Source organism: Alexandromys fortis, unplaced genomic scaffold (genome assembly GCF_014885135.2).
Source record: "Alexandromys fortis isolate MF-2015 unplaced genomic scaffold, M_Fortis_MF-2015_v1.1 scaffold_181, whole genome shotgun sequence".
In the NCBI taxonomy this organism is placed as follows: domain Eukaryota; kingdom Metazoa; phylum Chordata; class Mammalia; order Rodentia; family Cricetidae; genus Alexandromys; species Alexandromys fortis.
Window position 1 is genome coordinate 3,329,101 of NW_026068069.1, and position 27,351 is coordinate 3,356,451.

A 27,351-nucleotide genomic window follows, 5' to 3' on the forward strand; every position below is an offset into this window, starting at 1 on the left:
ATGTGCTCTTAACTACTGAGGCATCTCTCCAGCCCCAGGTACACTGCATACTAACGTCACATATGCAGTTTGGTGACAAGAGAGTCAACTGCCCCAATACCAGCACAATGACTGCATACGTTGTAGCGATTGGGCAAGCAAACGCACCTAAAAATAGCTCACAGAAAGTCTGATTCAGACAAGGAAAATGTGGCCGTCCCCCGGCACAGTCAAGCTGAATGTCAGGTCTAAGCCTGCCAGATTTCTTCATTAGGGAGCCATGGGTCTCCACCTCCCTAGCTCACCAGCAAGCCATATTAAAAGCAACCATTTGCAGGTCACTTTTAATCAACTCCCTGAGAAATTTAACGAGAGAAAAATGTAGTCAGTTTATTATAACCCTTACCCGCTTAGGGTAAAGACACCCAAGAGGGTCTAGTGGGCAGCATGCGGGTTGATATGTGCCAACAATTTCCAGCAGCACTTGGTACAAATTAAACCCTCCATAAACAACAAATAATTATTATGACAGCAACAGCTAAAGTCCATCCACGGTCGGCTTGCACACAAGGTGAGCACGGGTAAGGAGGGGCTGTTTGTGGCTTAGCGGTAGGTGGAAGGCTGTGATTGGAGGAAAATTTGAGTTGATTTCTAGATATAGAAGAGAGAGGAGAGAAAAACCTCTGCAAAGGAGCAGAGGTGAGGAGAGGACGGGATGGGGACAGCTCTTTATTCCTTCTGTACACTGTCTCCTCTGTCTGTTAGTTTTCTAAGAATACTTTCAGACTTTAATTTGCCTATTATTGATTGTTTCTGGTGCTGGGCCTCACATAGGCTATTCAAGCAGTCTACTGCTGAGCTAACACTGTCCCTTGTTGCTAGTGAGTAGTTTAAATGCACTTACTTTTGTTTTATATGGATGGTGCATGAGTGTTTTGCCTGCATGTATGTAACTGTACTGGGCATGTGTCTGGTATCCATGGAGACCAGAAGAGGGCATCAGACCTTCTGGACCCTCTGGGACTGGAGTCGGGGACTGCCGCAAGCTACCATGCAGGTTCTGGGAACCAAGCCTGGGTTCTCTGCACGGTCAGTACTCTTAACCATCTCTCCAGCCCCCTTAATCGATACTTTAAAATGACTGACTAATCACGACTACATCTATTTACGGGGCACACGCACACCCAACATGGAAATCTAATCAACATATCCCACACCTCACTTACCTATCACATTTTTAGGATGAGGCATTTGGTATTTTTCCACTTTGAAATATACACTTTGTTTGTTTGTTTTTTGACACAAGGTTTCTCTGTAGCTTTGGTGCCTGTCCCGGAACTAGCTCTTGTAGACCAGGCTGGCCTCGAACTCACAGAGATCCGCCTGCCTCTGCCTCCCGAGTGCTGGGATTAAAGGCGTGCGCCACCACCGCCCAGGGAAATATACATTTTTATGTCACTGTAGTTACACTACTACCCAACCTATCTCACATTAATTCTTGCCTTCTATCTGAAATTCTGTCCTCTTCATTACCAATTACATGCATTCTGTTTGTGTGTGTGTGTGTGTGTGCGCACCACGGCACATGTGGCAGTCAGAGGGCAATCTTGGGGGCCCGTCATCTCTTTCTACTCTGTGGGGCCCAGGGACTGGATCCCGATCCTCAGCTGACTCTACACGCTGAGCTAGCTTGTCAGCCCTGATATGCTGTGGTCTGAACAACAGCTCCCCATTTCCTCCCACTCCACACTCTGGCGAACTATCATTCTGCTTCTATGACATCAGGCAGTACTTGTTATTCTGAGCTTGGCTTGTTTCCCTTAGCCTAATGTCTTCTTGGTTAAATCATGTCCCAAATGACAGGATTTTCTGCCTTTTCGAAGCCAAATAGCATCCCTATACCATATTTCCCATTGGGCAAATGGATACATTTTATTGATCCCTTTGTTTATTAATAGGCAAAGGCTGACTCTGTAGCTTAACCGTTGTGAATAATTCTGGGATGAACATGGTAGTGCTATGTGTTACCTCTTTAATACAGGCCTGCAAGCATGACGGCCTCACTATAAGTGATGTACGGGTGGAAAGGAGGTTGAGATGGTCTATGCATGTCCAGAATGAGAAGGATTAAATTTGGGCAGAGAACTCTGTGTTTTAGAGCAGGCTACGGAGAGCCATTCTGGCGTACAGACTCTGAAGTAAGGACTAGGGATAAATTACCATTCAGTGTTTATATCTGGAGAGAGAGGATGTGGGCTGGAATCGGAGCTGCTGTTGCATTCATCCTGCTCAGCTCCTCAGAGCGTCAATGCTCTCTCTTATTCGTGAAACGGAGCTATAACGATCCCTGTCTCATTCTGTGAGTGTGACGCGTCCAGCATATTCCCTCTCACATAGCCAGCGTTCTCAAAGATGCCCACTGTTAATACCTAGGAGGCTAGGTTCTTCTCAATGATGCCCACTGTTGTTAATACCTAGGAGGCTAGGTTCTTCTCAATGATGCCCACTGTTAATACCTAGGAGGCTAGGTTCTTCTCAATGATGCCCACTGTTGTTAATACCTAGGAGGCTAGGTTCTTCTCAATGATGCCCACTGTTGTTAATACCTAGGAGGCTAGGTTCTTCTCAATGATGCCCACTGTTGTTAATACCTAGGAGGCTAGGTTCTTCTCAATGATGCCCACTGTTGTTAATACCTAGGAGGCTAGGTTCTTCTCAATGATGCCCACTGTTAATACCTAGGAGGCTAGGTTCTGCGTCACGAGGCGGAGCGGTTAGGGTGCCGGGTCTCATAGTTTCCCACAAATGTTTACTGAGACACCTGGCAGCCCACAGGAGTAAACACAGACGTCTGGTGAGCTAAAATGATCCCAAGTGACATCATCACAGTAGGATACCCACAAGGACGTTCCCTCTTTAACTCTTATCCTGCCTGATACTAGAGAAACAGTTGAAGAGCTCAAAAAGGAAATGTCTAAAATCTAGACGGAAGCAAAAATGACTCCGGCTGGCTTAGAAAATGCTACCTTGTGGAGACAAATAAGTTAGGAAATTTTGCCACATTTTACCAAAGACGGCAATAGACAAACATCTCAACTGCAGGCAAGATTCAGTTAGCGGTCAAACTTTCTATGGTACCTTGTCCACTTCATGAGGCAATGGCCGCATTTGAGCCTTGACTGTCCTACCGCTCTTTTGAGTTCCAGAAGGATAGATGCAAAACCACATTTACCTTTGAACTGACCACATGATTGTACAAGTGGGTACTGCGGCGCTTGTTAACTGAAATGAATTTGTGAAACGGGCTCTTCCAAATGAAAGGAAGGCTGTCCCGGAGCTATGAGCTTCAGTGTGGTCTGGCTGATTATCTTCTATGAAAGTATTTCCCAAATATTCTAAGCCTTGAATGAACAAAACTCGTACGGATGCTAGAGCAGAGTTTCCTATCAATCAGAAGCGTAGCCTTATCTGAGGATCTAGACAGCTGGGACGCAGAGATTTCAAAGCCTGGCAGCCGTTTGGTGGATCTGAGCCACTGTTCCTTGGGTAACTGGAAGTAGACTGCCTTGGGCGCATCTTGGACTAAGGGTTTTAAGACCTAGCTTCTCGAGGCCCTGCTTCTGCCACGCAATGTTCCAGTCGCCATGCCTGTAACACAGAGAAAGGACTGTCCACACTGAGCTTTCTCTAGAGAAATAAAGTATATGCAAACATGATAAGGAGCAAAGGAAACAGGTGGTATTTAAGAGTTCATCTCTTTCTTAGAGCTGAGTTATTTATTTAATCAGTTCATTTTTGGTGTTTTAAGACAGGGACTTTCTCTGTAGCCCTGGCTGTCCTGGAACTTGCTATGTAGATCAGGCTGCCCTCGAACTCATGGAGAGTCTCCTGCCTCTGCCTCCAGAATGCTAAGCTTGAAGGCATGGACCTTCATACCTGGTCATAGATCTGAATTATTATTATACAGTTAGGGTTTTATTTTAGGGTGAGAAAACCCCCCACATTTTACGGGAGTTTTACTTCTGGCGACCTTGTCCCTTCACCAACATGAATGGGTAATACACTTCTCGACCTTTTTGGTAAGACCAAGTGAAGGATGAGGAACATTAACTTAAGCTGCTGGACACTGGACAGCAAAGAAAAGAGAGGTCAGGGGAACAGAGAGACCTAGGAGAGTGTATGGCCATGGCCTTGAAACTACAGACCACAGTGGCTAATAGCTCTTCCTACCAAATTTCCATGTAAACACAACTGAAGGAGTCTAGAGCCATGGTCCCCGACCTTCCTAATGTTACGACCCTTTAATACAGTTCCTCACGTTGTGGTGACCCCCAACCAGAAAATTATCTTCATCGCTACTCCATAACTACAGTTTTGCTACTGTTACGAATCGTAATGTTAATAAATATCAGTGGTTCCCACTGGTTTTAGGCGGCCCCTGTGAAAGAGTCATTTGACCGCCAAAGGGGTCATGACCCAGAGGTTGAGAAACGCTGACCTAGAGTCTGCAGTCATATATGAGAGTTGAGGACTCTCGTACATGTGGAACAAGGTGGTGATTCACAAAAAGAAAAGAAAAACAATAGCAACAACAAAACACCTACATGATGGTCATAGAGATTGAGTCTTCACTATTAAAAATGATCATCGATAGCAGTATCAATAAAACATTCTAGGCTCACCCACAACTTAATAACATGAAAAAATGGGCTAGTTCAGATATTGGTTGCGCCACTAGTTAGTTGCGGTGCTACCTTCTGACACACTACGGCGACAGAGCAAATCAACAAATAATAACTCCTTTTTTTCTTTTAAAAAGAGGAACAAGAATACCAATCATTTAAAAACCACTCGTCTGGATTATTATTTGGGTGAAAACCAAAGCATTTAAAGTAGCACAAGAAAGGAAAAAGAGTTTCCTTACGGGACGTAAACCCTTGTGATGGAAATATTTGTTCTCAGCGTGAAGAATTTACAGGTCAGATCTAATGTGCAAACCTCATATGCACGTCAGTGCTTCAAGGGCACAGGCGCAGCAGTATCTGAAGTGTTTTTGTCTTGCTACAGACTTCGGTGTTCCTTCACAACATTATAAAAGGCGTGTGTGTGTGTGTGTGTGTGTGTGTGTGTGTGTGTGTGTGTTTGCACAGACTGGGGTTGGCGGGAGCTAAAGTATACTTGTTTCCAACTCTCTTGTGTGGAAACAGCGAAGAGGAGTTCCAAGAGACAGCTACGAGCTGTAAATCAAATAAACTGCACGTTATTGTGAAAGCGATCAATACAATGACATGCCACAACCAGAGACACCTGGATCTCCCTGGACATCATTCAGAAATACAAGAATTGAAGCGAATTTTAGCGTGCTCTCTTGGACACGGCGCCAAGATTGGAGAAGTTTCCCCGAGAACTCTTTGGGGAATTGGGAAGCATCGATTATACTTTCGCATGCATTCTCATCACCACCGGACTGCAAGATGGACAATGCGTTCTTTAATGAGGGTAGGAAGGGAGAAAGGAAGAGAAAGGGCTTGAGAAGGAAGGAGACGAGGAGGAAGGGATGGAGGGGAAGGGGGAGAGACACACAGAGAGAAAGAAGACAGGAGAGAGAGAAGAGAGAGAGAGAGAGAGAGAGAGAGAGAGAGAGAGAGAGAGAGAGAGAGAGAGAGAGAGAGAGAGAGAGAGAGAGGCCGTGTCTCCACAAGTTTAGAAAGCCTTTCCCATCGGAACGCCGGCTAGCAATTCGGTCTGGGCGCGTCCTCCCCAGAGGTCACTTACTGGGCCGGGCCAACTTTGCCTTCTCTCTTGCCGAGCACTTTGGCGGGCTTGGCGTCCTCCACCTCTTGCTGGAGCTCAGTCATCGGGATCGCGTCCCGGGCGCACCCCAGGACTCGGCTCCCAACTCGGGGCTCCCCGCTCCCGGCCCTCTGGAGCCTTAACCCTGCGCATCCAGGGGGCCGAGCTCCGGAGCCGCCAACCTGGACACGTTGGAGCGGGTGCGATTGGTCCGAGCCAGGCTGGGAGAGCCCAGAGGGAGGGAGGGAAGGGGAGGGTCGAAGCAAAGTGACAGCCCTTTTCCCCAACCCACGAAGCAGAGGGAGAGCAAATGGAAACCTGTTGAACTCGTCTTTCTGGGAGAGGACGCTAATTGGCTAAGCAGGTGAAACATTTGCCTAACAAGACAACGCAGAAGCCGTCGGCTGCTTTGGGTCTTCTCCCCCCCCCCCTTGCGGGTAATCTGGGGTGGGGGTGGAGAGGGATGGGGTGGTAGGGCAGGCGTGGGGGTGGGGGTAGACTAGACAGGAAGTGGACCGCACTGAGTGGTGCGAGCTCACACCAGTGACCTGCGAGCCGGCCCTCTTGCCTCGCCGAAATTATCCACGTATAGTGTTGCCTCACTGGGGACACCCTCTCCGTGCTAACAATAGAGACCCTCGGTTTGTCAGGTGGGGACAAAAATAATAAGTTGTCACCTTCTTAACCCCAGCTAGTTCTTCGGTGGGTAAGACATGGGAGAGGCAGTGAAACAATCATCGAAACCTCCTTAGCAATCTTGGCGGGTGTGGTTTGGCTGAATAATATTGCATTATCAAGCATGCATCTTCCATAGCAGATGTGTCTTTATGCATATAACGCATGGAGATTTGGGGGCGCCCCACCTTCCGCGGTTCTGAATGATGCTGCTATGAACCCCGTGACTGCCTGCCTGTTCAAGTCCGTGCTTCCATTCCTTCGGATGCTTATCTAAAAGTAGACACGCTGAGTCACATGGTGCTGGGTGCTTAATCTTTTGCAAAGCCATGGTCAGGCCCTTTAGATGCATGAATAGGCTAAGTGTTCAGGCGTACCCTTACAGCTGAGTTAAAGAGCTCTCAAAGACTTATTGCGTCTCTTATTAGGACTTCAGTGGTGTGGCTGTAACTGAGGCAGAGCTAGGGGAGGTCATAGAGATGGAGCTTGTGGGTAAAGTTTCAGAAGTAGCCTGCTTTGTTTTACCTGTGAAGTTTTCATTACATCACCAAACAGCTAATTGTTTATTCTTCCAGATATTTTTTATTTTATAAACTTCACTATAAAAAATGGCAAATAGATAAAAACGTTGCGTGCGCTCGTGCACACACACACACACCCACACACCCCAGAAACAAAGTCTATACAAGTCAGTGAACTTCTCTACAGGCTGGGCAGTGGTGGCGCACTTCCCAGCACACCAAGGGCAGAGGCAGGTAGATCTGAGTTTGAGGCCAACCTGGTCTACAGAGAGAGTTCCGGGACAGCCAGGGGTACACAGAAACCTTGCCTCACAAAAACCAAATTGACATTCAGGACAGAAGCTTTGGTGCCTCACGTTCAATTTACACTTTCAGTATTCAATATATTTTATGCACTTATCCACCACCAAAATCACAAAGATTCATGCACTTATCCACCACCAAAATCCCAAAGATTCATGACAGAATCAGAACTAGGAAAACACTCAGCTTTATACCTTCTTTTATAACTCAGGTCATCACCTGCATGCAGTCTTTTTCATCTCCTAATATTTAGATTTTCATGTTCCCTTTTCATGTTGTATGGTATCTGCATGTACGTTTATTTACTTATTCCCATATATTATTGACTGAATCCCACAGATGAGAGAGAACATGTGTTTTTCTTTCTTTCTGAGATTATGTGACCTTGCTTAATATAATCCATCCATTTTCCTATCCTACAGTTTGTTAAACTCCATTCTCCTTTACAACTGAGTAGTATTTCAACACACACACACACACAGTCACATTTTTCATGATCCATTTGTCCATTAATAATAGCTAATGAGGTTGAGTCCAATTCTTTGCTATAGTAAATAAAGCAGCAATAAACCTGGGAGTGCAAATGTTTCTGTGGTAGGGTATGGAGTTGTCTGGACATGTGCCAGAGTGAAATAACTGGGTTCTGTGGTAATTTTATTTCTAATTTTTTTTGGAGAAATATCCAAACTGATTTCCACAATGGCTGTAATAATTTGCACCCCCACCAACAGTGATAAAAGTTCTCTTCCAATTACCATACAACCAAATCAAGCCCACAGTGTGTACAATGTGACGACAATCAATAAGGAAGTCTCATGTGTAGGACAGATGCAGACGATGTTGCTTAAGATGTGATTTTGAAAGTGCTTTGACCTTGTGCCTCTATGAAACTCATTACTTTTCTTCCTTCGGTCCTCTGGAAATTCTTATCTAATATCCAAGCAAAGCTCCAGCTCATAGATCTTCCAGTTATTGAAATAACTTTGGTAGAAAACTCTGAACCCCTGTCTTTGGAGGTAGAAGCTTCCAACAGGTTAGAATATTGGTCAAATGTTGACCTTTACTTAGCATTGGTCAGAAAACGCCGCACTCATGCACGCACGTCTCTCCCAGTTCAAGGGCAGAGTTCAAAGAATGGGTTTGGAAATTTGAGTGGAGGTGTGGTCGTGGTGTGTGACCAGATGGCTACCGAAGTCACAGAACATGGCAGGGTGCATGTTTGTTAGTCAACATGACTGTGCATTACCTGGCTTCGCAGGCCAGGAAGGTTACTCACAGTCTGATGATACATTTTGGAAGGTGCCTATAGTTTCTGAGATTAAAAACTGGAGACTCTATCGCCATGCCCAGTGTTCATGGTCAAAGTATCCCAGAAGCACTGATCAGTTCATCCCTGCTTTCAGTGACCGTCAGTTATCTGAAGGGGACGGTGGGAAGACTTGGAGGGATTAAGAAGAAAGCACGCAGGGACACTGGAGAGCTTCCTTCTAAGACTTGCGAGTTGTCAGAGTCAAAGTTGAGAACTACTATTGGAGGCTAATCACTTTTGGATGCTTTGTCGTATTAAATAAGAAAGTCTGGTGAACACGGCCCTTACAGTGGAAGAGCGAATCATAGGCCGAGGGACACCTGCTCTAGAGCCTTTAAAATAGCAAAACATTTCAAATCAACAGGATGGTTTTGAACCACTATTTCCCAACCCAGGTAATAGTATATACTGCGACATTTAATCACTTGAGATTTCTGCCAAACAAAACCCATGTTTCCTGTCTGTGTTGAGAAAAAAAAGGGCAGCGTGGCAAAGGGTCCTAGGGCCAGAGGGTAGCTCAAAACCACTGGCATGTATCTAGGTTCCCAAGCACATAAAGGTGACACAAAACCGTCCTCATTTCAGAGCTCTTTAGAGTTTTAAAAATTTCTATTGATTGCTTATTTATTGTTTTTAAGGCAGGGTCTAGAGCCCTGCTCGTCTTGAGCTCTCACCGCATTTGGCTTGTATGAGGTGCTGAGGACTGAACTCCAGAGGCTGTGCCTGCCAGGCAAGCACTGTACCCACTGAAGTGCATCTCAGCCCTCATTTCAATACTGCGCAAAAACTGCAGCGAACGATGCCATGTGCTACGGTTTAGATAAGTGTTCCTTCCAAGCCTGTGTGTTAAAAGGTATGGTGCCCAGATCAGGAGGGCAGGATTGTAGAGATGGTAAATCCTTAGGGATGAGGCCTAAGGGCATGCGGTTCTGTGACAAGGGCCTATCCTCAAGAATATTGGGACCCGGACTCTTCCTACTTTCTCTCTTTTGCTTCCCTGCTATCACAAGGTGCGCAGTTCCCTCGGGCATGCTCTCTCTCCACATTACACTTACTCTTAGCAGCTTCCAAAGCAATGGCACAACTGGTCATGGACCACAACCTTCAAGACTGTGAGCCCAAATGAACCTTTCCTTCCCTGTAAATTGAGTATTGCGGTTATTTTGTTATAGTAACGAGAAGCTAGCATACCACCTAAACAATAAATTGAAACCTGCCCCGTAGTTTAAAAGCACCTGCCTATTTTCTAAACGGTAAGTGTTATTGACCACAGCTCGTGAGTGGGAAGGCTTTCGAGGTCATCCAGATGAGTTCTGCACACTTTGGATAGAATCCAGGCTCTTAGGCCTAGTGAGGGGAGGACCTAGTACTTGAATTTAGGTCTTCTGACTCAATGCCAACAAAAGGAAACTCCTCTAGTGAGGACTGAGAGTTGTACTTATCTATGGGTATGAAGATAAGAACTTTGGGGACAGCTTATTACCACGTTCATCTAGAACAATAATAGTGTTGGGTTTCCCCCAGGGCCTATGACCTAGACAGTCATAGGTTTTTTGGCTCAGTTAACAGTACTAGGCATGCATTCCATTGTGTTCAGAGACAACTTTTTTTTATTTTTAAATTTATTTAACTTTATTTTATGTACATTGGTGTGAGGGTATCAGATCCCCTGGAACCGGAGTCACAAACAGTTGTGAGCTGCCATATGGGTGCTGGGAATCGAACCTGGGTCCTCTGGAAGAGAAGTCAGTGCTCTTAACTGCTGAGCTATCTTTCCGGCCCTGAATGCCAACTTCTTAACACTATTTAGGTGTAATCACTTTGCTTCCGTTGGAATTCATTTGCTTGACTCTGCTTCACATATTTATATTTCATCTTTATTTTACTGGGGGAAATAGAAAGCTTGCCTACCATGCCACAAGATTTAAAAACCAAACTTCCATCACTTTTAAAAGGCGAGTCTGATCTTCAGTGAGTTCAACAACAACAACAACAACAACAAAAACCCCACAGTGCTCCCGAGAAGATAAAGACCTTGTTTTCTTGCCCTCTAGTGGGGTGCTTGTAGGATTATAGAAGCCGGAATAATGCAAAACACATTTTTGTTGATGGCAAAGAGCTGTGTTGGAGCATATGTTGAAGGAAAGCCCCACTAGGGGCCACAGGTGTGAATACAAGATCTGTGAAGAAGCAACTTATCAAAATGCAGAGAACAATGGTCCATGAGGTGTCCAACTCCGATTGGTATACTTACAGTGCAACCCCTACATCTGTGGTTCAAGTAATGTGTGGAAGAGGGAGTGGAAAGATTGTAGGTACCAGAGGACCCGGATGTCTCCTGTGTGACAGTGTCTTCTCTGCATGACAGGAAAGCTGTACCCATAACATCTCAACAATATAATTGCCTAAATGACTTGCAAAAGGACAACTTCAGCTGATGCATGTCTTAGTCAGCGTTTCTATTGCTGTGAAGAGACATCATGACTACAGCAACTCTTGTTTTGTTTTTGTTTTTTGAGACGGAGTTTCGTAGCGTAGCCCTAGCTATACTGGAACTCATTTTGTAGATCAGACTGCCCTCAAACTCGCAGAGATCTGCCTGCCTCTTCCTCCCGAGTGCTGGGATTAAAGGCATGTTGCTGTCATGTCTAGCAGACCACAGCGACTCTAATAAAGGAAAACATTTAACCGGGTTACAGGCTCAGAAGTTTGGTCCATTTTCATCATGGTGGGAAGCATGGCAGAATGCAGGGAGACAGTGCTGGGGAGGAGCCAAGCCTTCTGGGTCAGCAGGCAGAGGCCTGGCCTGAGCATCCGAAACCTCAAAGCCTATGCCCCAGTGACACACTTCCTCCAACAAAGCCACACCTACTCTAAAAGGCCACACCTCCTCGTACCACCACTCTTAGGTGACCAAGCCTTCAAATCTAGGAGCCTATGGGAGCCATTGTTATTCAAACCACCACAACATGTCAGTGTGGATGGAAAAAAATTTCCCTTCCGTAGATGAAGAGTTGTAACCAATGGCTGCGGAGAGAGGGAGAATCAGTCTTCTTCATGGACAACCCCCTTCATAGGTTATCCAATCCCAAGTGACCAGTCCTAAATACATTCCTATACATGAAACGACTTCAGTAAGTTGTGTGTGCATGCGTGTGTGATTGCATACATATATATGTATATATATTACATATATATGCATGTGTGTTTAACAATAAACATTCAAGAAGATGAGGTTATGAATTTGAGAGAGAGTAGGTGGATACAGGAGGAACTGAAGGGGCAGATGGAAGAGCAGAAGTGATTTAAGTCTTCAGACCAGCCTAGATTCAAGATGTGAATACCAGGAGCTGGGTCACTAGGGAGCTGTTTTAAATATATGAGATACAAAAGTGAACAAAACAGTAAAATCTCATCTTGTTATGAATCCTCCATTCTAGCCGTAGAAACCAAAACCTGAAAAGTACAACCAGTCTTCTATAGTCACATAGTCTGTCTCCTCCGATGTAACTGATTGCAGGTCAAAATCTCATCAGGCCTCCAGTGGGTCTGTCTACACTAAACATGTATGGAGTCTCTCCCCACTTGTATGAGAACTATTTACACATAATTTCCACGGCATTAGGGACTGAAAATGACTAGAGGGTAAATACAGATTTGACACCAGGTTTTATGGGGGCCTTGAGGCTCGCTGGCTTTTGATCTGAGAAACAGTCCACAGAGGATGCTGATGGACCGCCGTATCTGAGCGGCACCGGTTCTCAAGGTTCTCAATGCGTAAGAGATACAAAGACGATGAAACAGAAAGGAGGAGAGGGAGAGGGAGACTTACTCTGCATAGGATGGTGGGATGCTCCATCGAGAGGTGACTGCTCAGCTGAGCTTTGAAGGACAAGAAGGAGGAAGCCCATAGAGATCTGGGTGCAAAGCTAGCTCACTGGAGAAAAGAGACAGGCAGATACCGAGACTGGTCACGGAGCTTGGCATATTCTAGAAACAACAAAAAGGCTGCTACTCTATAGTTGTGTTTACTGTAGCAAGGGAGACAGTCAATGTCTCACACAGGTAATGGGTTTTCTGTCTACTTTTTTTTTTTTTTTAATCAGTTCTCTCTCTCTCAAGAATGGAATGCCCCCAAAACAAGCACCTTGTCTGCTGTATTCACTACTCTGTCCGAAACTCTCTGCTTCATGTTAGATCCTGTGGTGGTTTGAAAGAAAATGGAAAATGGTTCCCAAAGGGAGTGGCACTTTTAGGAAGTGTGGCTTTGTTGGCGTGGGTGTGACTTTGTGGGAAAAAGTGCGTCACTGTGGAGGCGGGCTTTAAGACCTCACCCATGCTCAAGCCACACCCACTGTCTCAGGTCTCTGCTTGTTGCCTGCATATCAAGATGTAAAACTCTCAGTTCCTTCTCCCGCACCGTGTCTGCCTGCGCGCTGCCATGTTTCACCGTGATAATGGACTGAACCTCCGCTCTGTAAGCCACATAATTAGATGTTTTCCTTTATATGACTTGCTGTGATCATGGTGTCTCTGCACAGCAATAGAAACCCTAAGACAGATGCTCAGTCAAAATCTGCCAAGTGAATGAATCATTGGGCAGCTGGTTATAACCACGGATGCCCGACCACACTCCTGTAGACTCCTGAGTAAGATATTCTAACACTGGCATTCCCCCCGCCCCACTTCACAGTGGAGGAGAGGAGTGAATGAAAAAGAAACAGAGTAGAAAATAATAAAAAGAAATAATAGGAACTCTGTCCTCACAACTGATAAAAAACCATTGGCTCATGCCATGTGTCACTTCTCTGCTAGTGGAGCGCAGATGTCCCTAGTCCAAGGCTCCCAGATGGTCTAGCCCACAAGCCACTATATATAATGTACAGGTACAGACGGAGCTGCAGAGCCTAGAAACTTGCCTCATTTGGGGATGGTGCCATTAGTCATCAGATTGGCCTTTCTAACCCCCACCCCACCCCTTTGGCAGCTTGCTTTTCTGTCCCGTGAGGCGCTTGACAGTGTGGTCCACCATTGCCCTTGTCATGTTGTCCCAAAGCAGCTAATGTTTAACTGATAGGGTTGTTTCTGCTTATCACACTCTTCGTTACTCCTACTGCATGCTTTTTATTGCTTCTTCTGACTTTATTCATTCCCTTTCTATACACTTCTCTTCCTTTTTGACAAACTCAACTAGCGTTTTCTCATCTTGCAATTCTTTTGTCTACACTTAGCCCAGAAGAAACACGCCAGAAGGGTTTCAGAAATGTTGTTGACCAAACATTAAAGATTCGCTCTTTTGTCAGTTAGCTACAGAATTACTTTGCATTTTGTCTCTCAGTCTTAGAAATAGTTAATTTGTTTGAGGCAAATGGTACCCAGCCACCCCTCACTTCCCCTCCTGTTTCTTCCCTTTATTTTGCCTCCCCTTCATCATTTTTTTGGGGGTTGGGGGTGATTTTATGAATCAGGCCATATTCTGGGTGATGGAGGTATAGAAGCAAACAAGGAGCATGCTTGCTGTTAGTAACTTTGTAATCGTGTGCGAGAGCAGACCCACAGGTATTTCCCAAGCATGTCTACACTGACTGTCTTGTTTCATAACTGGGTACTTGGTACTCAGTGCTGTCATGGTGTCGAAAAGTGGGAGAGAGAAGGAACTGGCCATTCTGTCCTCCTGTCTAGGTCACACAGAAGCAGCTGCCCTCCCCACACTGACAAAGCCATCTCCCCTACTCCATATTGGCAAAGTCAGCCCCCACCCCATCTCCATAATGTGTTAGAACTGGCCCTAGCCTGGAAGTCAGGAGAACTGGGCTCCAGTCCAAGCCTTTAGTTTTGTGTTGGAATGTGACTCTATTAATGGAGCACAGAATGAAAGTACCCAAGCTGCTCTAAGGGCAGGGCTGGCTAGAGCAATAGCGTTTCTTTCTGCTTTGACACACTCTAAGCAGTGGGGAGAGGGGAGGTGACGTACAAGTTTTGTGTGAACCAGTTGCACAACAATTGACCACTTTCCCGAGGATAGAGTAATTCTTACAGTCTATTCATCTGAGAGGACAGGGATTTTTGTCTTCTTTCCACAGAGCTGCAAGGTTTGCATTAGTTCTACTTAGAAAAAAAAATCCAACTGAAGTCAGCACCTTTCTCTGTGTGCTAAGGTCATAGATTAATTAAAACCAGAATTCAAATTTAATTTGCATTGTAACCAAATACATTGGCTAAAAATCTTGCTCCACATCAACTGATTGTTAATAATCTGTCTACCAAGCCATGGGTCACAAGGACAGTTGTTGGAGTGCTCAGTGTTAGAAAATATAAAATATAAATATAAAATATAAAAGCAGATCCATAGTAGGCTGCGCAAAGCATCCCCTGTTGAGAACTGCTGGACATCATCCTGGCTTCTCTATTGTCTTGGCTTCTCGCCTAACCACCAGATGTTGCCTGGTGTTTATTTTTTGTCCTTGGGTGTTCAAGGGGTTGTTTGTGGTGTCCTTTCAGTAAACAGCTCTTCCTGTTGGAGCTAGAAGTTTCCCTTGCTCGAATTCCACTGGGAGGAGCGTGTAAGGCTCGCCCTCACAGTCAGACCCCGACTGGGAGGTAGAATAAGAGCACGGTAGAATGAGAAGAGTCAGGCGGCCCTGAGACTCTTCCTATGACTTCTACTGCCTTGGGTGGATGGCTCACTCTCTCGAACCCTCACTTTCTTCATTTTGGGGGTGGGAGATGGGAACAGCAGAAGCATTTGCTTCCTAGAACCCTTAAGGAATTTTTAAAAGATCACTGTATTGTGAATCGTATGTCAGACACATAGTAAGCATCTAATCCTCTGAACTACTAACTATCGTCATTACATTATCAACCAGAGAATTGTTTTTAACAAATTGGGCATGTGGCTGTCCCCAATTTATCAGTCCTCAGTGTTTGAAGTCAACCCACAGTATACAGAGTATCAATGTCACAGGCTGGAGGAAGTTACCAATGCTACAGGAGATGTGACCTATGTCATTCTCTCAGTATTCAATCCTATTCAGGCTAATTTATTCCTGTCAGAAGTTAAGGCTATATCCTTAGGTTAGAGGCATAGATTATTTAATTTGTTAAAGTTTAGCCCTAATCTCTCCTCTTCTTGCCACCTCCCCCACTTTGACAGAATATTCTTCTTAACGCAAAAGCTTTAGTTTGATTAGTACAAGAGTTATTTGAGTTAGGAGTTAATCGGCGTTAACTCTTAGGGAGATTTGTGGTCACTCTGCTTGGGACAATCCTGATTTAGTCCTGTAGCTCTGGCGTACATATAATACAGCTCCCTTTCATATTCCAACTATGACTCTGTAAAATGCAGTGGGGGGCGGGGTGTGAGGCAGTGTCCAGGCTGGCCTCAAACCTACGGAACTTTTTGCTTCAGCCTTCCAAGTACCCAGATTACAGATATATATTACCACATCCACCTTTAACCTACAGTGTTGACCACACCAAATATTTCAAGCGGGCATCCAATGAACCAAGCTGCTCTGCCAACCAGGGGCTTCTCTCTGTCAGTCGCTGTGTTTCCAACATTTTTATTAAATGACTTGAAAGTTGCCAGCATGTCAGGGTGAAAAAGTTATGCCAGTTGCTGGGCAATAGCCCAAGCTCACGGTCTACCAAGAGGAAGCCAGGGTACATTCTTAAGCACAGAGCTGGTGTCTCTCCATCCAGTCAGAAGTTTGGGTCTGACTAATTCAGTCTTACTGTTTATCTTGACTTTATGAAACTCAGAGCGAGTGTGTTTTGTTACTCACTGAGGTACACTATGTGGGGCTGTGAACGACCTGACCTTCTTCATGGGATGCTTTCCTGAACTGTTTTTGCTTTAGTGAGAAAGAATGTAGAGGCTGCTTCTCCGAGTCCCAGGCTCTGGCTTTCTGGTTAACCACTCAGGGCACATATTTCTTAGAGGCTTGGGTAGCTGATGACTACTGAGGTCCAAGGGGTAAGCTCTGCCCTGAGAAAACCATAGCATTTGCCAGGAATCACAGTGACATCAGCATCCTTTTGTCTGTCTTTATCATTTTCCATCCGTGTTGTTTTATCTATAGGGGTTCTGAAAATATTCGGTACATCGATCTTTGTGGTCAGTTGCTTGTTTGTATAGATTGAACAAATTCATTGAACATTTCAATATACATGAGTTAAGTTTCAATTTTAACTATTTATTTATTTATTTATTTATTTATTTATTTATTTATTTATTTATTTCGAGACAGGGTTTCTCTGTAGCTTTGGAGCCTGTCCTGGCACTAGCTCTTGTAGACCAGGCTGGCCTAGAACTCCCAGAGATCCACCTGCCTCTGCCTCCCGGGTGCTGGGATTAAAGGCGTGCGCCACCACCGCCCGGCTTTTAACCATGTATTTTAAAAAGTTCCAACTGTCTTCTATGAAGGCTGGTTTAACAAAAAGTGTGTACAGTTAGTGAAGTAACAGATGAACTAGAACAACACGTACCAAGTTTTTAAGCTCATTTTGTCTCTGTTCTGCGGTTAAGTGTCTCATTATCTCTGCTTTAAGTATTGGATGATAAAACTTCAGGGGTGACAAAGGACTTCTCGGTTGGGATCTTCTCCATTGTTCCTTCTCCCATTCTTCTCTCACTGCATCGACGGTAAAGCGTGTGACTCTTCGCCATGGAAACCTAGACAGAAAATGTCCCAGAACTCTTAAATCCTGTTTTTTTTTTCTTTTTTTTTTTTTTTTTTTTTTTTTTTTTTTTTTTTTTTTTTTAAATAGTGTGGGTCTTTACTTCTTGACTCCTGGTTGGTTGTGCAGGTGTAGCTGAGTGGGGGGAGGGAGTCTAAGGGCTCAAGGAGAACAAGTAGGGTATTATCACATAACATGCTGAATACAGATTAGAACCTTTAGTTCTAGCAATGAAACTACAAGCATCAAAGATTCTTTATTTTGCTTTGTTCCTAGCCCTAGGTGGCCTTTTTGTGATGTGCAGCCAGCCTTGATCTGGCTTACTAGACGAAAGTAGTTTGGGGGCTGAGATTTTATGCAATTAAAGGAAAAGGAAATGAGGCAGTGGGCATAAAATGAACTGAGTGCTTCTGATATGTTAGGCATCCCTATTTGGGACATCTCACAGGGACAATAAGAAGCAAAGACTGATTTTTTGGAGTTGAGCAATAGGTTCCTACTGCACCTCTTGGTTTTGTGGGAGCCTAGGCAGTTTGGATGCTCACCTTACTAGACCTGGATGGAGGTGAGTGGTCCTTGGACTTCCCACAGGGCAGGGAACCCTGATTGCTCTTTGGGCTGACGAGGGAGGGGGACTTGATTGGGGGAGGGGGAGGGAAAGGGGAGGCGGCTGGGAGGAGAGACAGAAATCTTTAATAAATAAATAAAGAAAGAAATAAAAAGGAAAGACTGGTCCTAGTGCCAGGGATGGGCTACTTCTCCCTGAGTTGTTGGTGTGGGAGATGGTTTTGAAATGTTCAATGTCATTTTTTTTTTAAATTAGAAGATTTAGTTTAAGGGAAGAAGTGTCAATCATTTTGAAAATGAGAGTCAGTTTATTAGTCGTGGAAATATTATTTATGTATTTCGTATTACTGGCAAATGTATTTTCAAAAATAGGAATGCCTTTAAGGCTTTCCTGGCTTCATGGGTCTGCAATTCATATGCCGAAAACTCACTCGTGGATGGAAAAATGGCTCAGTGGTTAAGAACACTCGCCTTTCTTTTAGAAGACCCGAGTTCATTTCTTAGCACCCATGCTAAGTGGCTAACAACTACTTCTAGCTCCAGGGAACCCAACACTCTCTTCTGAGCTCTCACAGGTGCCCGTACACATGTGCCAGACATTCACACGCATGCACAGAGATATACACACGAGTAAAAATTAAAATAAATATTAAAATGTAAAGTAGATTTGCCTACTTTGAACAGTTTACTTAAATGGAACCATGTAGCCTCTTGGAGCCAGTCCTTTTCATCTATGTCATAGCATGCAGGAGTATTTCATCCTTTATTGTGACCAAATAATATTCTAATAACCTTACTAGTCCCACATTTTCCATAGCTATTCTTTAGCAGATTGTTATATAATGGCTTCTCATTATGAATATGTCCATTGTGAGTTATATATTTATATGCATTTGTATTATAAACAATACTGTGGTGAATATTTATATACCAGTGGTGGCTCTGTCGATAGCCCAAGTTTCCTCCCAGCTTTGCTGAGGAGGTAGAAATGACAAAGAGCCATCAACAGGTGTGCTGTGGACAAGTGCAAATTGGCTGGGACATAATCATAATTCTATGTTCTGCTCCTTTTTTTTCTTTTTTCTTTTCTTTTTTTTTCTTTTTTTTTTGAGACAGGGTTTCTCCGTAGCTTTGGAGCCTGTCCTGGAACTAGCTCTGTATACCAGGCTGACCTTCAACTCACAGAGCTCCGCCTGCCTCTGCCTCCCGTGTGCTGGGATTAAAGGCGCGTGCTGCCACCGCCTGACTCTCTATGTTCTACTTTTTGAAGAAATTGCCAACCTGTTTCTTTCAAAGAGACTGTATGATTTTACATTCTCAAGAACAATGTGGAGGACCCACTTTCTCTAGACACTCATAATTGTTAGTAACTGTCTTTATTTGTAGCCATGTTAGTGGGCATTAAACCATTGTGATTTAAATTTTTATTTCTTAATGACAAGTGATTTTTAGTACAATATTCTACTGTATTTGAATATCTTATCTGGTGAAAAAATCTGTTCAAATCCTTTTTAAAGAGACTTATTCTTATTATTGAGTGTGTGTGTGCAGTTCTCAGTCACCCAACTTGGGGGCTAGGAATAGAACTCAGGTCTTCTGGAAAAATAGCATCCCTTTCTTAGCTGCTGAGTCATCTCTTTGGTTTTTCACTTTTTTTTTTTCTGAGTCAGGGTTTCTCTGTGTAGCCCTGGGTATCCTGGAACTTAGACCAGGCTGGCCTTGAACTCAGAGATCTGCCTGCTTCTGCCTTCCAAGTGCTGGGATCAAAGGTATATACCACCATGCCCAATCCATTTTGCTCATGTTTAAGTGTGCTACCTTCACTGTTGAACAGTAAGGGTTCTTAATACTAGACCATTATCAGATAGATGCTTTGTAAATATTTTCTTCTATTCTATGCCTTTCCTTTCACTTTTATGCTGGCATATTGTTCTTAATTTATTATTGTTTCACTAATACTTTTAATTCCATATACTAGATTTTAATTACCTCCTTACTTTAGGAGGGCTACATGTTTTAGCCCAGTTCTGCTACTTCATGAAAGAAGGAATTAAAGATAGGAGGAGCTGGGATACAGGGAAGCTGAAAGAGCGCGGGTTTAGAGCCTTCATCTAGCGCCTGGCTCTTCTCTTAGCTTTTCCATGCCTACTCCCCAGCTTCCTGTCTGCAGTGACGGCAGATTCCATTTCATTAAAGTTATTGTGATGTTTGGATTAGCTCTCGGGAGGGGAAGACGTCGGCACACAGGAGACTGCTCAGAAATGTTGAGCTGGTGTCATTTTTATTAAGAGACAGCGGAGCTGGATCTAAGGCGGAGCCACCTGGCTGGTAAATTGTCACCCAGTCTCAGTGTGTTCTGACTGGATACTAAGACTCCATGGTTACCTACCAGCAAACTTGATAGGCGCATAGCAGTTATGATTTTATCTCCTTTGATCTCAGTGATAAACAACTCTTAGGGGTCTAAGGAGTCACAGATTAAAAATAGGCTGTCATGTTGGCCTAATGAATATTTTATCATGTTGTGTTCTTGCTGTTACTATGCAGTGGCTATTTATGTCATTACTGGAGAATAACAGACGAACTCCCTCTTTATCAGACAGATATGGGACTGTAAGAAAGGTCACTTGATGTACAGTTAAATATTTACCATACTGTACAGCATTAGTTCAGAACTTTCAATTGGGTGAAGAAACATGTGAGGGCCAGTCTGTTATTGTTATTATAAAAATTATTTAAATTTATATATAAATATGTAAATTTACTTAAATATATCTCTATAAAAATATATTTAAATTTTTACTGTTATTTTATTTTATGTGCATGGTGTTTTCATTGCATGCATGCCTGTGCACCATTTCCATGCAATACCAATCGAGGCCAGAAGGGTCCCCTGGGACTGGAGTTATAGATAATTGTGAGCCACCATGTGGATTGTTTGAATTGAATCTGAGACCTCTGGAAGATTAGCCTGTGCTCCGAGCTGCTGAGCCATCACTCTAGCTCTGTTTTATTATTATAAACCAGACATGGTGAAACTTCAAAGTCAAATGATCTTAGTTCAGCCCGCTCCTAGAGGCAAGTGCTCTAGTAAGTGAGCAGGCGCCATTCACCGGAGATGCACTCATCGGTGTGTATCTATAGCCATAGAAACTGCACAATGGAATTTTATGAAATTTAAACAACTCAGTCTTGCATCATCTCCAGTCCCACATGGTAGAAGCAGAGAATGGGTTCCTACAAGTTGTCCTCTGACTTCCACTAGCATGCCATACAGTGTGCATCCCCTTTCCCTGCCAAATAAAAAGAGAAAAAAGAAAAAAAAATCCTATCACTTCTTGGCCTTTTGGATAAGACCACTCATTAAAAAGTGTAACTCTTGGGCTGGAGAGATGGCTCAGTGGTTAAGAGCACCACCTGCTCTTCCAGGGGTCCTGAGTTCGGTTCCCAGCAACCACATGGTGGCTCACAACCATCTGTGGTGGGATCTGGTGCCCTCTTCTGGCCTGCAGGCAGAGTACTGAGAATACTGTATACATAATAAATAAATAAATCTTAAAAAAAAAAAGTGTAACTCTTGGCCTGGACATACGGTTCAGTCACTGGAATCTAGGTTCACAACCCTGAAGACAAACAATAAAACTCCTTTTTTCTTTTTCCTTCCTTCCTTCCTTCCTTCCTTCCTTCCTTCCTTCCTTCTTTTTTTTTTTTTTTTTTTTTTTGTTGGTGTTGAGTCAGAATTTCTCTGTGTAGCTTTGACTGTCCTGGAACTCACTCTGTAGACCAAGCTGTTCCTCAAACTCACAGAGATCCACCTGCCTCTGGTCCTGAGAGCTGAGATTAAAGGCGTGCACCACCACCACCACCTGGCAAAAATGGTAAAACTCTTAATCGATAATTAACATGCAATTATATTTCTCAGTGCTGAAGAGTTATCCATTAAAGATGGGAAATATAGAAAAATTGTATTTCTCTGTGTTGAAGATATTTAAGCATCTTTTGGGGGAAGAAAAAAAATCACCATTACCCTCTGCTGTGAGATGTTCACTGAGTGTGATATTCAAAATGAGCACATAGGACTTCTGGTAGGTGTCTGTGTTGGCCACAGAGACTGGAGGTCCTGGAAGCAGGACCTGCATCTTTAGCCATCTAGTTACTCAAGGGAGCTCGGCTTTTAACAGACTGTCTTTTATGTGTAGGTGCATGCTGGAGAGGAAAGGGAGTATTCTTTACCACCCCCCCCCCCGGGAACTCTAGGGAGGAAAATATTCCTTAGTTTCGGGGTGAATTCCCAATCCTTCACTACCTTATAATCACAACATAGAATGTCTGTGAGTGTCAAGTACTTGTTATAGAAATACATACACCACACACACACACACACATGCACACACGCACGCACACAAACATGTCATTTCTCTTTCTTTCTTCCTTCCTTCCTTCCTTCCTTCCTTTCTTTCTCTCTTTCTCTCTTTCTCTCTTTCTCTCTTTCTTTCTTTCTTGACAAGTTTTCTCTGTGTAACAGCCCTGGCTGTCCTGGAACTCACTTTGTAGACCAGGCTGGCCTCGAACTCACAGAGATCCATCTGCCTCTGCCTCCCGAGTGCTGGGATTAAAGGTATATGCTACCATTGCCTGGCCACACACAATATTTCATGTTTACTATTGTACCTATTTCTAAATGCCTCCCCCCGCCCCCCCCCCCGACTCTCTGCAGACAAAGGACAAGTGTAGTGGCCCATGTTTTTAATCCTAGCTCTCTTGAGACAGGGAATTCAAAGACAGCTTGGTCTGCATTGTGAGTTCTATCCAGAGCTACATAGTGCGACCCTGTCTCAAAATAACAGCAATGAAAACCACAACAGCAACAACAAAACCGAAAACCAAATTCTCCACAGTCTTATCTTCACTTTACCCTTATAGAAAGTGAGACTCACCCACAAATGGACAGTTTATAAATTAGGGAACCAGTTGCACACCAAGCAGTGCTCCTCACACAGACTCCCCCCAAAAGATGCTAGGGAGCTCTCTGTGACTGTTTAAAAACATCACCCATCACACTTCCTAACCTCACCAGCTCCCAGAGGCACTCAGAACACATGCCACTGTCTCTTATACATAGGTGGTTCCTGACATGCAATGGTTCAGGCTTGTGTTTCTTCCACTTCATGATGGCGTTAAAGAGAAATGTGTTCAACAGAAGCCATACTTTTATTGTGTGTGTGCATGCGCGCGCACGTGCACGCACAGGTGCTGTGGGTAAATGCCATATTCGTGTGTGTGCATTTTGGGTCTGTACACATCTGAGGGCAATCTCCCATGTCATTCTTCAGAAGATGTCCACCTTGGTTTTTGAGACAGGGTCTCTCACTGGGACCTGGGGCTAACCAATTTAAAGACACTGGCTTGTTCATTAACTTCATGGATCCTTTTTTTTTTTATAAATATTTATTTATTATGTATACGATGTTCTGTGTGATGCCTGCAGGCCAGAAGAGGGCACCAGACCTCATTACAGATGGTTGTGAGCCATCATGTGGTTGCTGGGAATTGAACTCAGGACCTTCGGAAGAGCAGGCAATGCTCTTAACCGCTGAGCCATCTCTCCAGCCCCCTTCATGGATCCTTTTGCCTTTGTCTCCCCAGCACAGGGAGACTCCAGCTCATACTGCTATCATCACTATTGCTGTTATTACTACTACTATTTGAGTGCTGGAGTCAAACTCAGCTTCTTGTGTTTGAGTGGCAGGAGCTTTTTTGAAATGTTGACCATTTTCTTGAGGTGTGTCTATGGTGTTGTCAATGAGAATCCCGAGAAGCAAGCTGTGTCTGCAGAGACTAACGAGAACAGCAATGATGTGGACCTGTTGGAATGTTGCGGGTCCAGGGCTAATTAATTATCTTATCTTGGCTGCTTTAGCACCCTGAATAAGTCATTCCTTGTCCACCTCTGTGTTGGAACGAGCATCCTGTGACTAATAGATTAAAAGCCTTTTGGAATCTATTAACTTAGCAGACAGTGAGCTTCCACCAACCCACAAGCTAAGAATGGCATCGGATGGTATCATGGGCCTATAAAAAAGCTCCCTTATCTTGCTGTGACTGCCTCTCTGAGTGCCCATCCATGTATTTTAAACTTGCCTTGATTTAGGACTTTGTTCCATAAGACTATAAGACTTCTTGAAACTGCCTCCGTATTGGAACATGGAATTTAGTTTAACCTAAATCTGTGTTCCTGGGCTATGATCACTCAAAAAGTCTCCAGAAGAAACTCTCATCCCCTTTAAGGCAGTGGTTCTCAATCTTCCTATCGCTGTGACCCTTTAATACCTCACGCTGTGGTGACCCCAACCATAAAATTGTTTTCGTTGCTACTTCATAACTGTAATTCTGCTACTGTTATGAATCGTAATGTAAATATCTGATATGTAGGACATCTGATAGGCAACCCTGTGAAGTTTGACACCTAGGGGGGTCCTGGCCCACAGGTTGAGAACCTCTGCCTTAAGGTAACTGCTGTGGGTTTTTGTTTGATTTTTGGCTTTGTTTTCCCATCTAACTCACACCAGGGTTCGGGGAAGTAGCCTCATCAGGAGTTGAGGAGAATCTGTCCACTTTACCAGAAGCTCACAGAGCCGCGTAATCCCTGTAGGGCCAGCAATCCCATACTTCTTTTTATTTCTATTCCTGCATTTCCCTCCTGAGCGCTAAAAACCATCCTAGGGGTCAAAATAAACTGGATTCAATTACCATTGGATTCTGAAAATGGTAGGAATAGGCTGAGAATCCAAGCCAAGCGAAAGGCAGAGACGCTGGATGGGGCGGGCCCATCGGTGCATTTGCTCCCATAGCTCGCTTCATTTTTATTAGTTGTACTTCATCGCATAGCAACACAGAAAACTTCCTCCTCTGCTCTGTCACTTGCCTTCCTCATCTAAGCAATGTAGCGAGTGACTGTAATCCATCGGTAGTGTAGTGAAAAACGCTCGGGTTTATGGAAGTATTCCCACGAACAAGCCACTATGCAAACACGAAAGACAGGCATTTGTACCAGGCTCTCTGTAAGCACGCATTCACCCCGGATGCGCTTCCTCGCAAGGATCCGCATTGCTCCCCAGCTGCTCCATGCTTTGTCTTTCACTGAGTTGCAGATGAAGCAATTTCTAGGACTTTCAATTCAGTTCTCCTTGCCTGCTTTTGATCTTGTTAAGCAAATCTCAAATAAACAAAGATAAAATCATATAAACACTTCTGATTGTTTCTTTTTTTTAAGTCTGTTGACAAGCTCTTAATGAAAATAAAGGCAATTAAGTTGAATTAATCTGTGTGGGTTGAAACTTTAAGGATGGGTTAAAAAGTAGAGCATAGATGATTAGATAGATTATGCTTTTCTTTTGGAAAACATTTTTGGATTGTCTGCAAATTGTAATGGAATGAAAATTTCTCAAAACCTTTTATAAAATTCTCTCTCTCTCTCTCTCTCTCTCTCTCTCTCTCTCTCTCTCTCTCGATAGGAGTTCTCTGAGTAGCCTGGAACTCTCTTTGTAGACCAGGCTGGCCTTGAACTCAGAGATCCACCTGCCTCTACCTCCCTAGTGCTGGGATTAAAAGGCGGCGGGTGTGACCACCACCTGACAAATCTGACTTTCTGATACATTTGTTGTTGTTGTTGCCAAAAAATGAAATACTAGTAACAGGAGTCTCTTCCAACCCAGCATGAATTCCTCATGGGGATTAATCCCCCCCAGCTGGCCAAACCACATTTGTTCCTTAACCAGCATTTTACAGTATGCGGCCAGGGTCAGGGTCTATCCATACCAAAAGCTCAGATCAGCCTGGTGATGAAGTCAGTTGTAATCTTAAGTTTTTCTGTGAGAAACATCATGACTAAAAGTCAGGTACAAAGGTGAGTATATTATTTATTCATATATTATTAGAACGAGGAAGGAAATCAAATTATACTTTGAAAACTACAACGCATTCTGTAACATCTTCAAATCTAGAAAAGTAATCCTCATGCAGCACAAGGATTGATTAATCGTCATAGTCTAATATATATATAGTACAAATATATATACTTTATATTTTATAATTTTTGCCAAAAGATATTTGTTTGAATCCTTCCGACCCCAGGTGGTCCGCGGAGTCTAATGGGCTCACAGAGATAAAGATGAACTACAAAAATAGATTCTTCTAACTCCAGCTAAATGAATCTCCAAACAGCATTCCCTAGATCAGAATGTCAAAGATGCCCTTGGCTATTTGACCAGAGGTGAGGTGTGGCAGAGGGAGAATCAGTGGAGAAATACAGGGGTCAGAACAGAGGTGAAAAATGTAGGGGTGTGTGAGCGCCTCACTAGAGACTCTCCAGGGGCCTTGGAAGGTAGGTGGGGTATGGCCAAGCTGTGTTGGCTTGGTGAAAAACAAACAAACGAACAACCACCCCGGTGTGATACACTCTGAAAACTGGCTGATACAGGATGTGTGCCAACAAATATAAAGACTGCTGTCTTGGAGGCGCTGGAATTGGGGACACAGAAAGTCCCCTGGAGGTTGTACAAAGCCTTCCAGAAGGTACAGTCTTGTGAGGAGTAGGAGTCGTCTATGAGGCAGTCAAGGGAAAGAGGGACATGCTGTAAGCTTGAAGATCTGGTAATAGTACGAGAATTTGTTCTGGGCTTTGAGTAGAGGCTGTGTGGAGATGTCTCTCTCTCCCTGCAATGGTGGCTGCTGAACATACCAGTTCTTTCCTGCTTTGAGAATTCTGATTTTCTGAAGGAGGAGGCCTAGCCTTCCGTATTTGACCTCATTCTGACCTCCACAGTCGTATTCCCTACACCCTGGTGCTCTTATTTTGCTGCCTTATGAATTCGCTTGCCCTTCACCCTCCTATCTGAGGTTCTCCTGCCCCTCTGGCGATCTTCACAGGACTGCTCCCCCACACTCAGGAAGCAAATGAGCGCCCTAACATGGTTTTCTTTGACTGCTCCTAAGTCTTCCTTGCTTCTGGAGGAGGGAGCAGCGGTGTTTGTATTTTCAAAACTCAGCTCCCCTGAAGAGACTAAATTTTCCTCTTGCCTCAGTGACCCCTGTGGAGAGGAGTTAAACTCGGTCTACTAAGTTCGTTTCTTTAGTGTTTGGCTGAGCAAGAGTGACGCTCTGGGAGGGCGGAGAGCAAGAGGGAGAGAGGCAAGCAACCCTCTTCTGCCCTTTGGTGGCAGCTGCTAAGCTCATGTAGGTCACCAAGTGTGTCTGCAGGGTGGCCCTGCACTTCAAAGTCATTGCCGGTTATCTGGAGCAGTCCCCAAACCAGAGCTCAGGGACAGTTGTCAGGCATGGCTGGTCATCTCTCCTGCATTCCAACACAGCTCTGCCTCATTCTTTACCTGCTTGGTTACCATCATGAGCCTGGTGTGTATCCCTAAAGCCTGTAGAGGACCTTCCACTTTAGTGCCAATGAGTAACTTTCCCTGTGGTCTCACAGCCATTTGGCACAATGGCTCTCCCAAAGAAAGCTACTTAATC

At 44.1% G+C, this 27,351-nt stretch overlaps 1 protein-coding gene across 3 annotated transcripts in view; it reads right to left on the minus strand.

Annotated features, from left to right (window-relative positions):
* Gramd2b (GRAM domain containing 2B) overlaps positions 1-27,351 on the minus strand; it is a 97,905-nt gene that overhangs the window by 55,277 nt on the left and 15,277 nt on the right. The window contains exon 1 of one of the 3 annotated variants that reach the window (XM_050120887.1): positions 5,755-5,988. The exons of the other annotated variants lie outside the window; for them this stretch is intronic. Coding sequence (XP_049976844.1) covers positions 5,755-5,837 — 83 coding nt within the window. The 5' untranslated portion in view covers positions 5,838-5,988. Of the gene's footprint in view, positions 1-5,754; positions 5,989-27,351 lie in introns of those variants that run through there. 3 annotated transcript variants of the gene reach the window in all.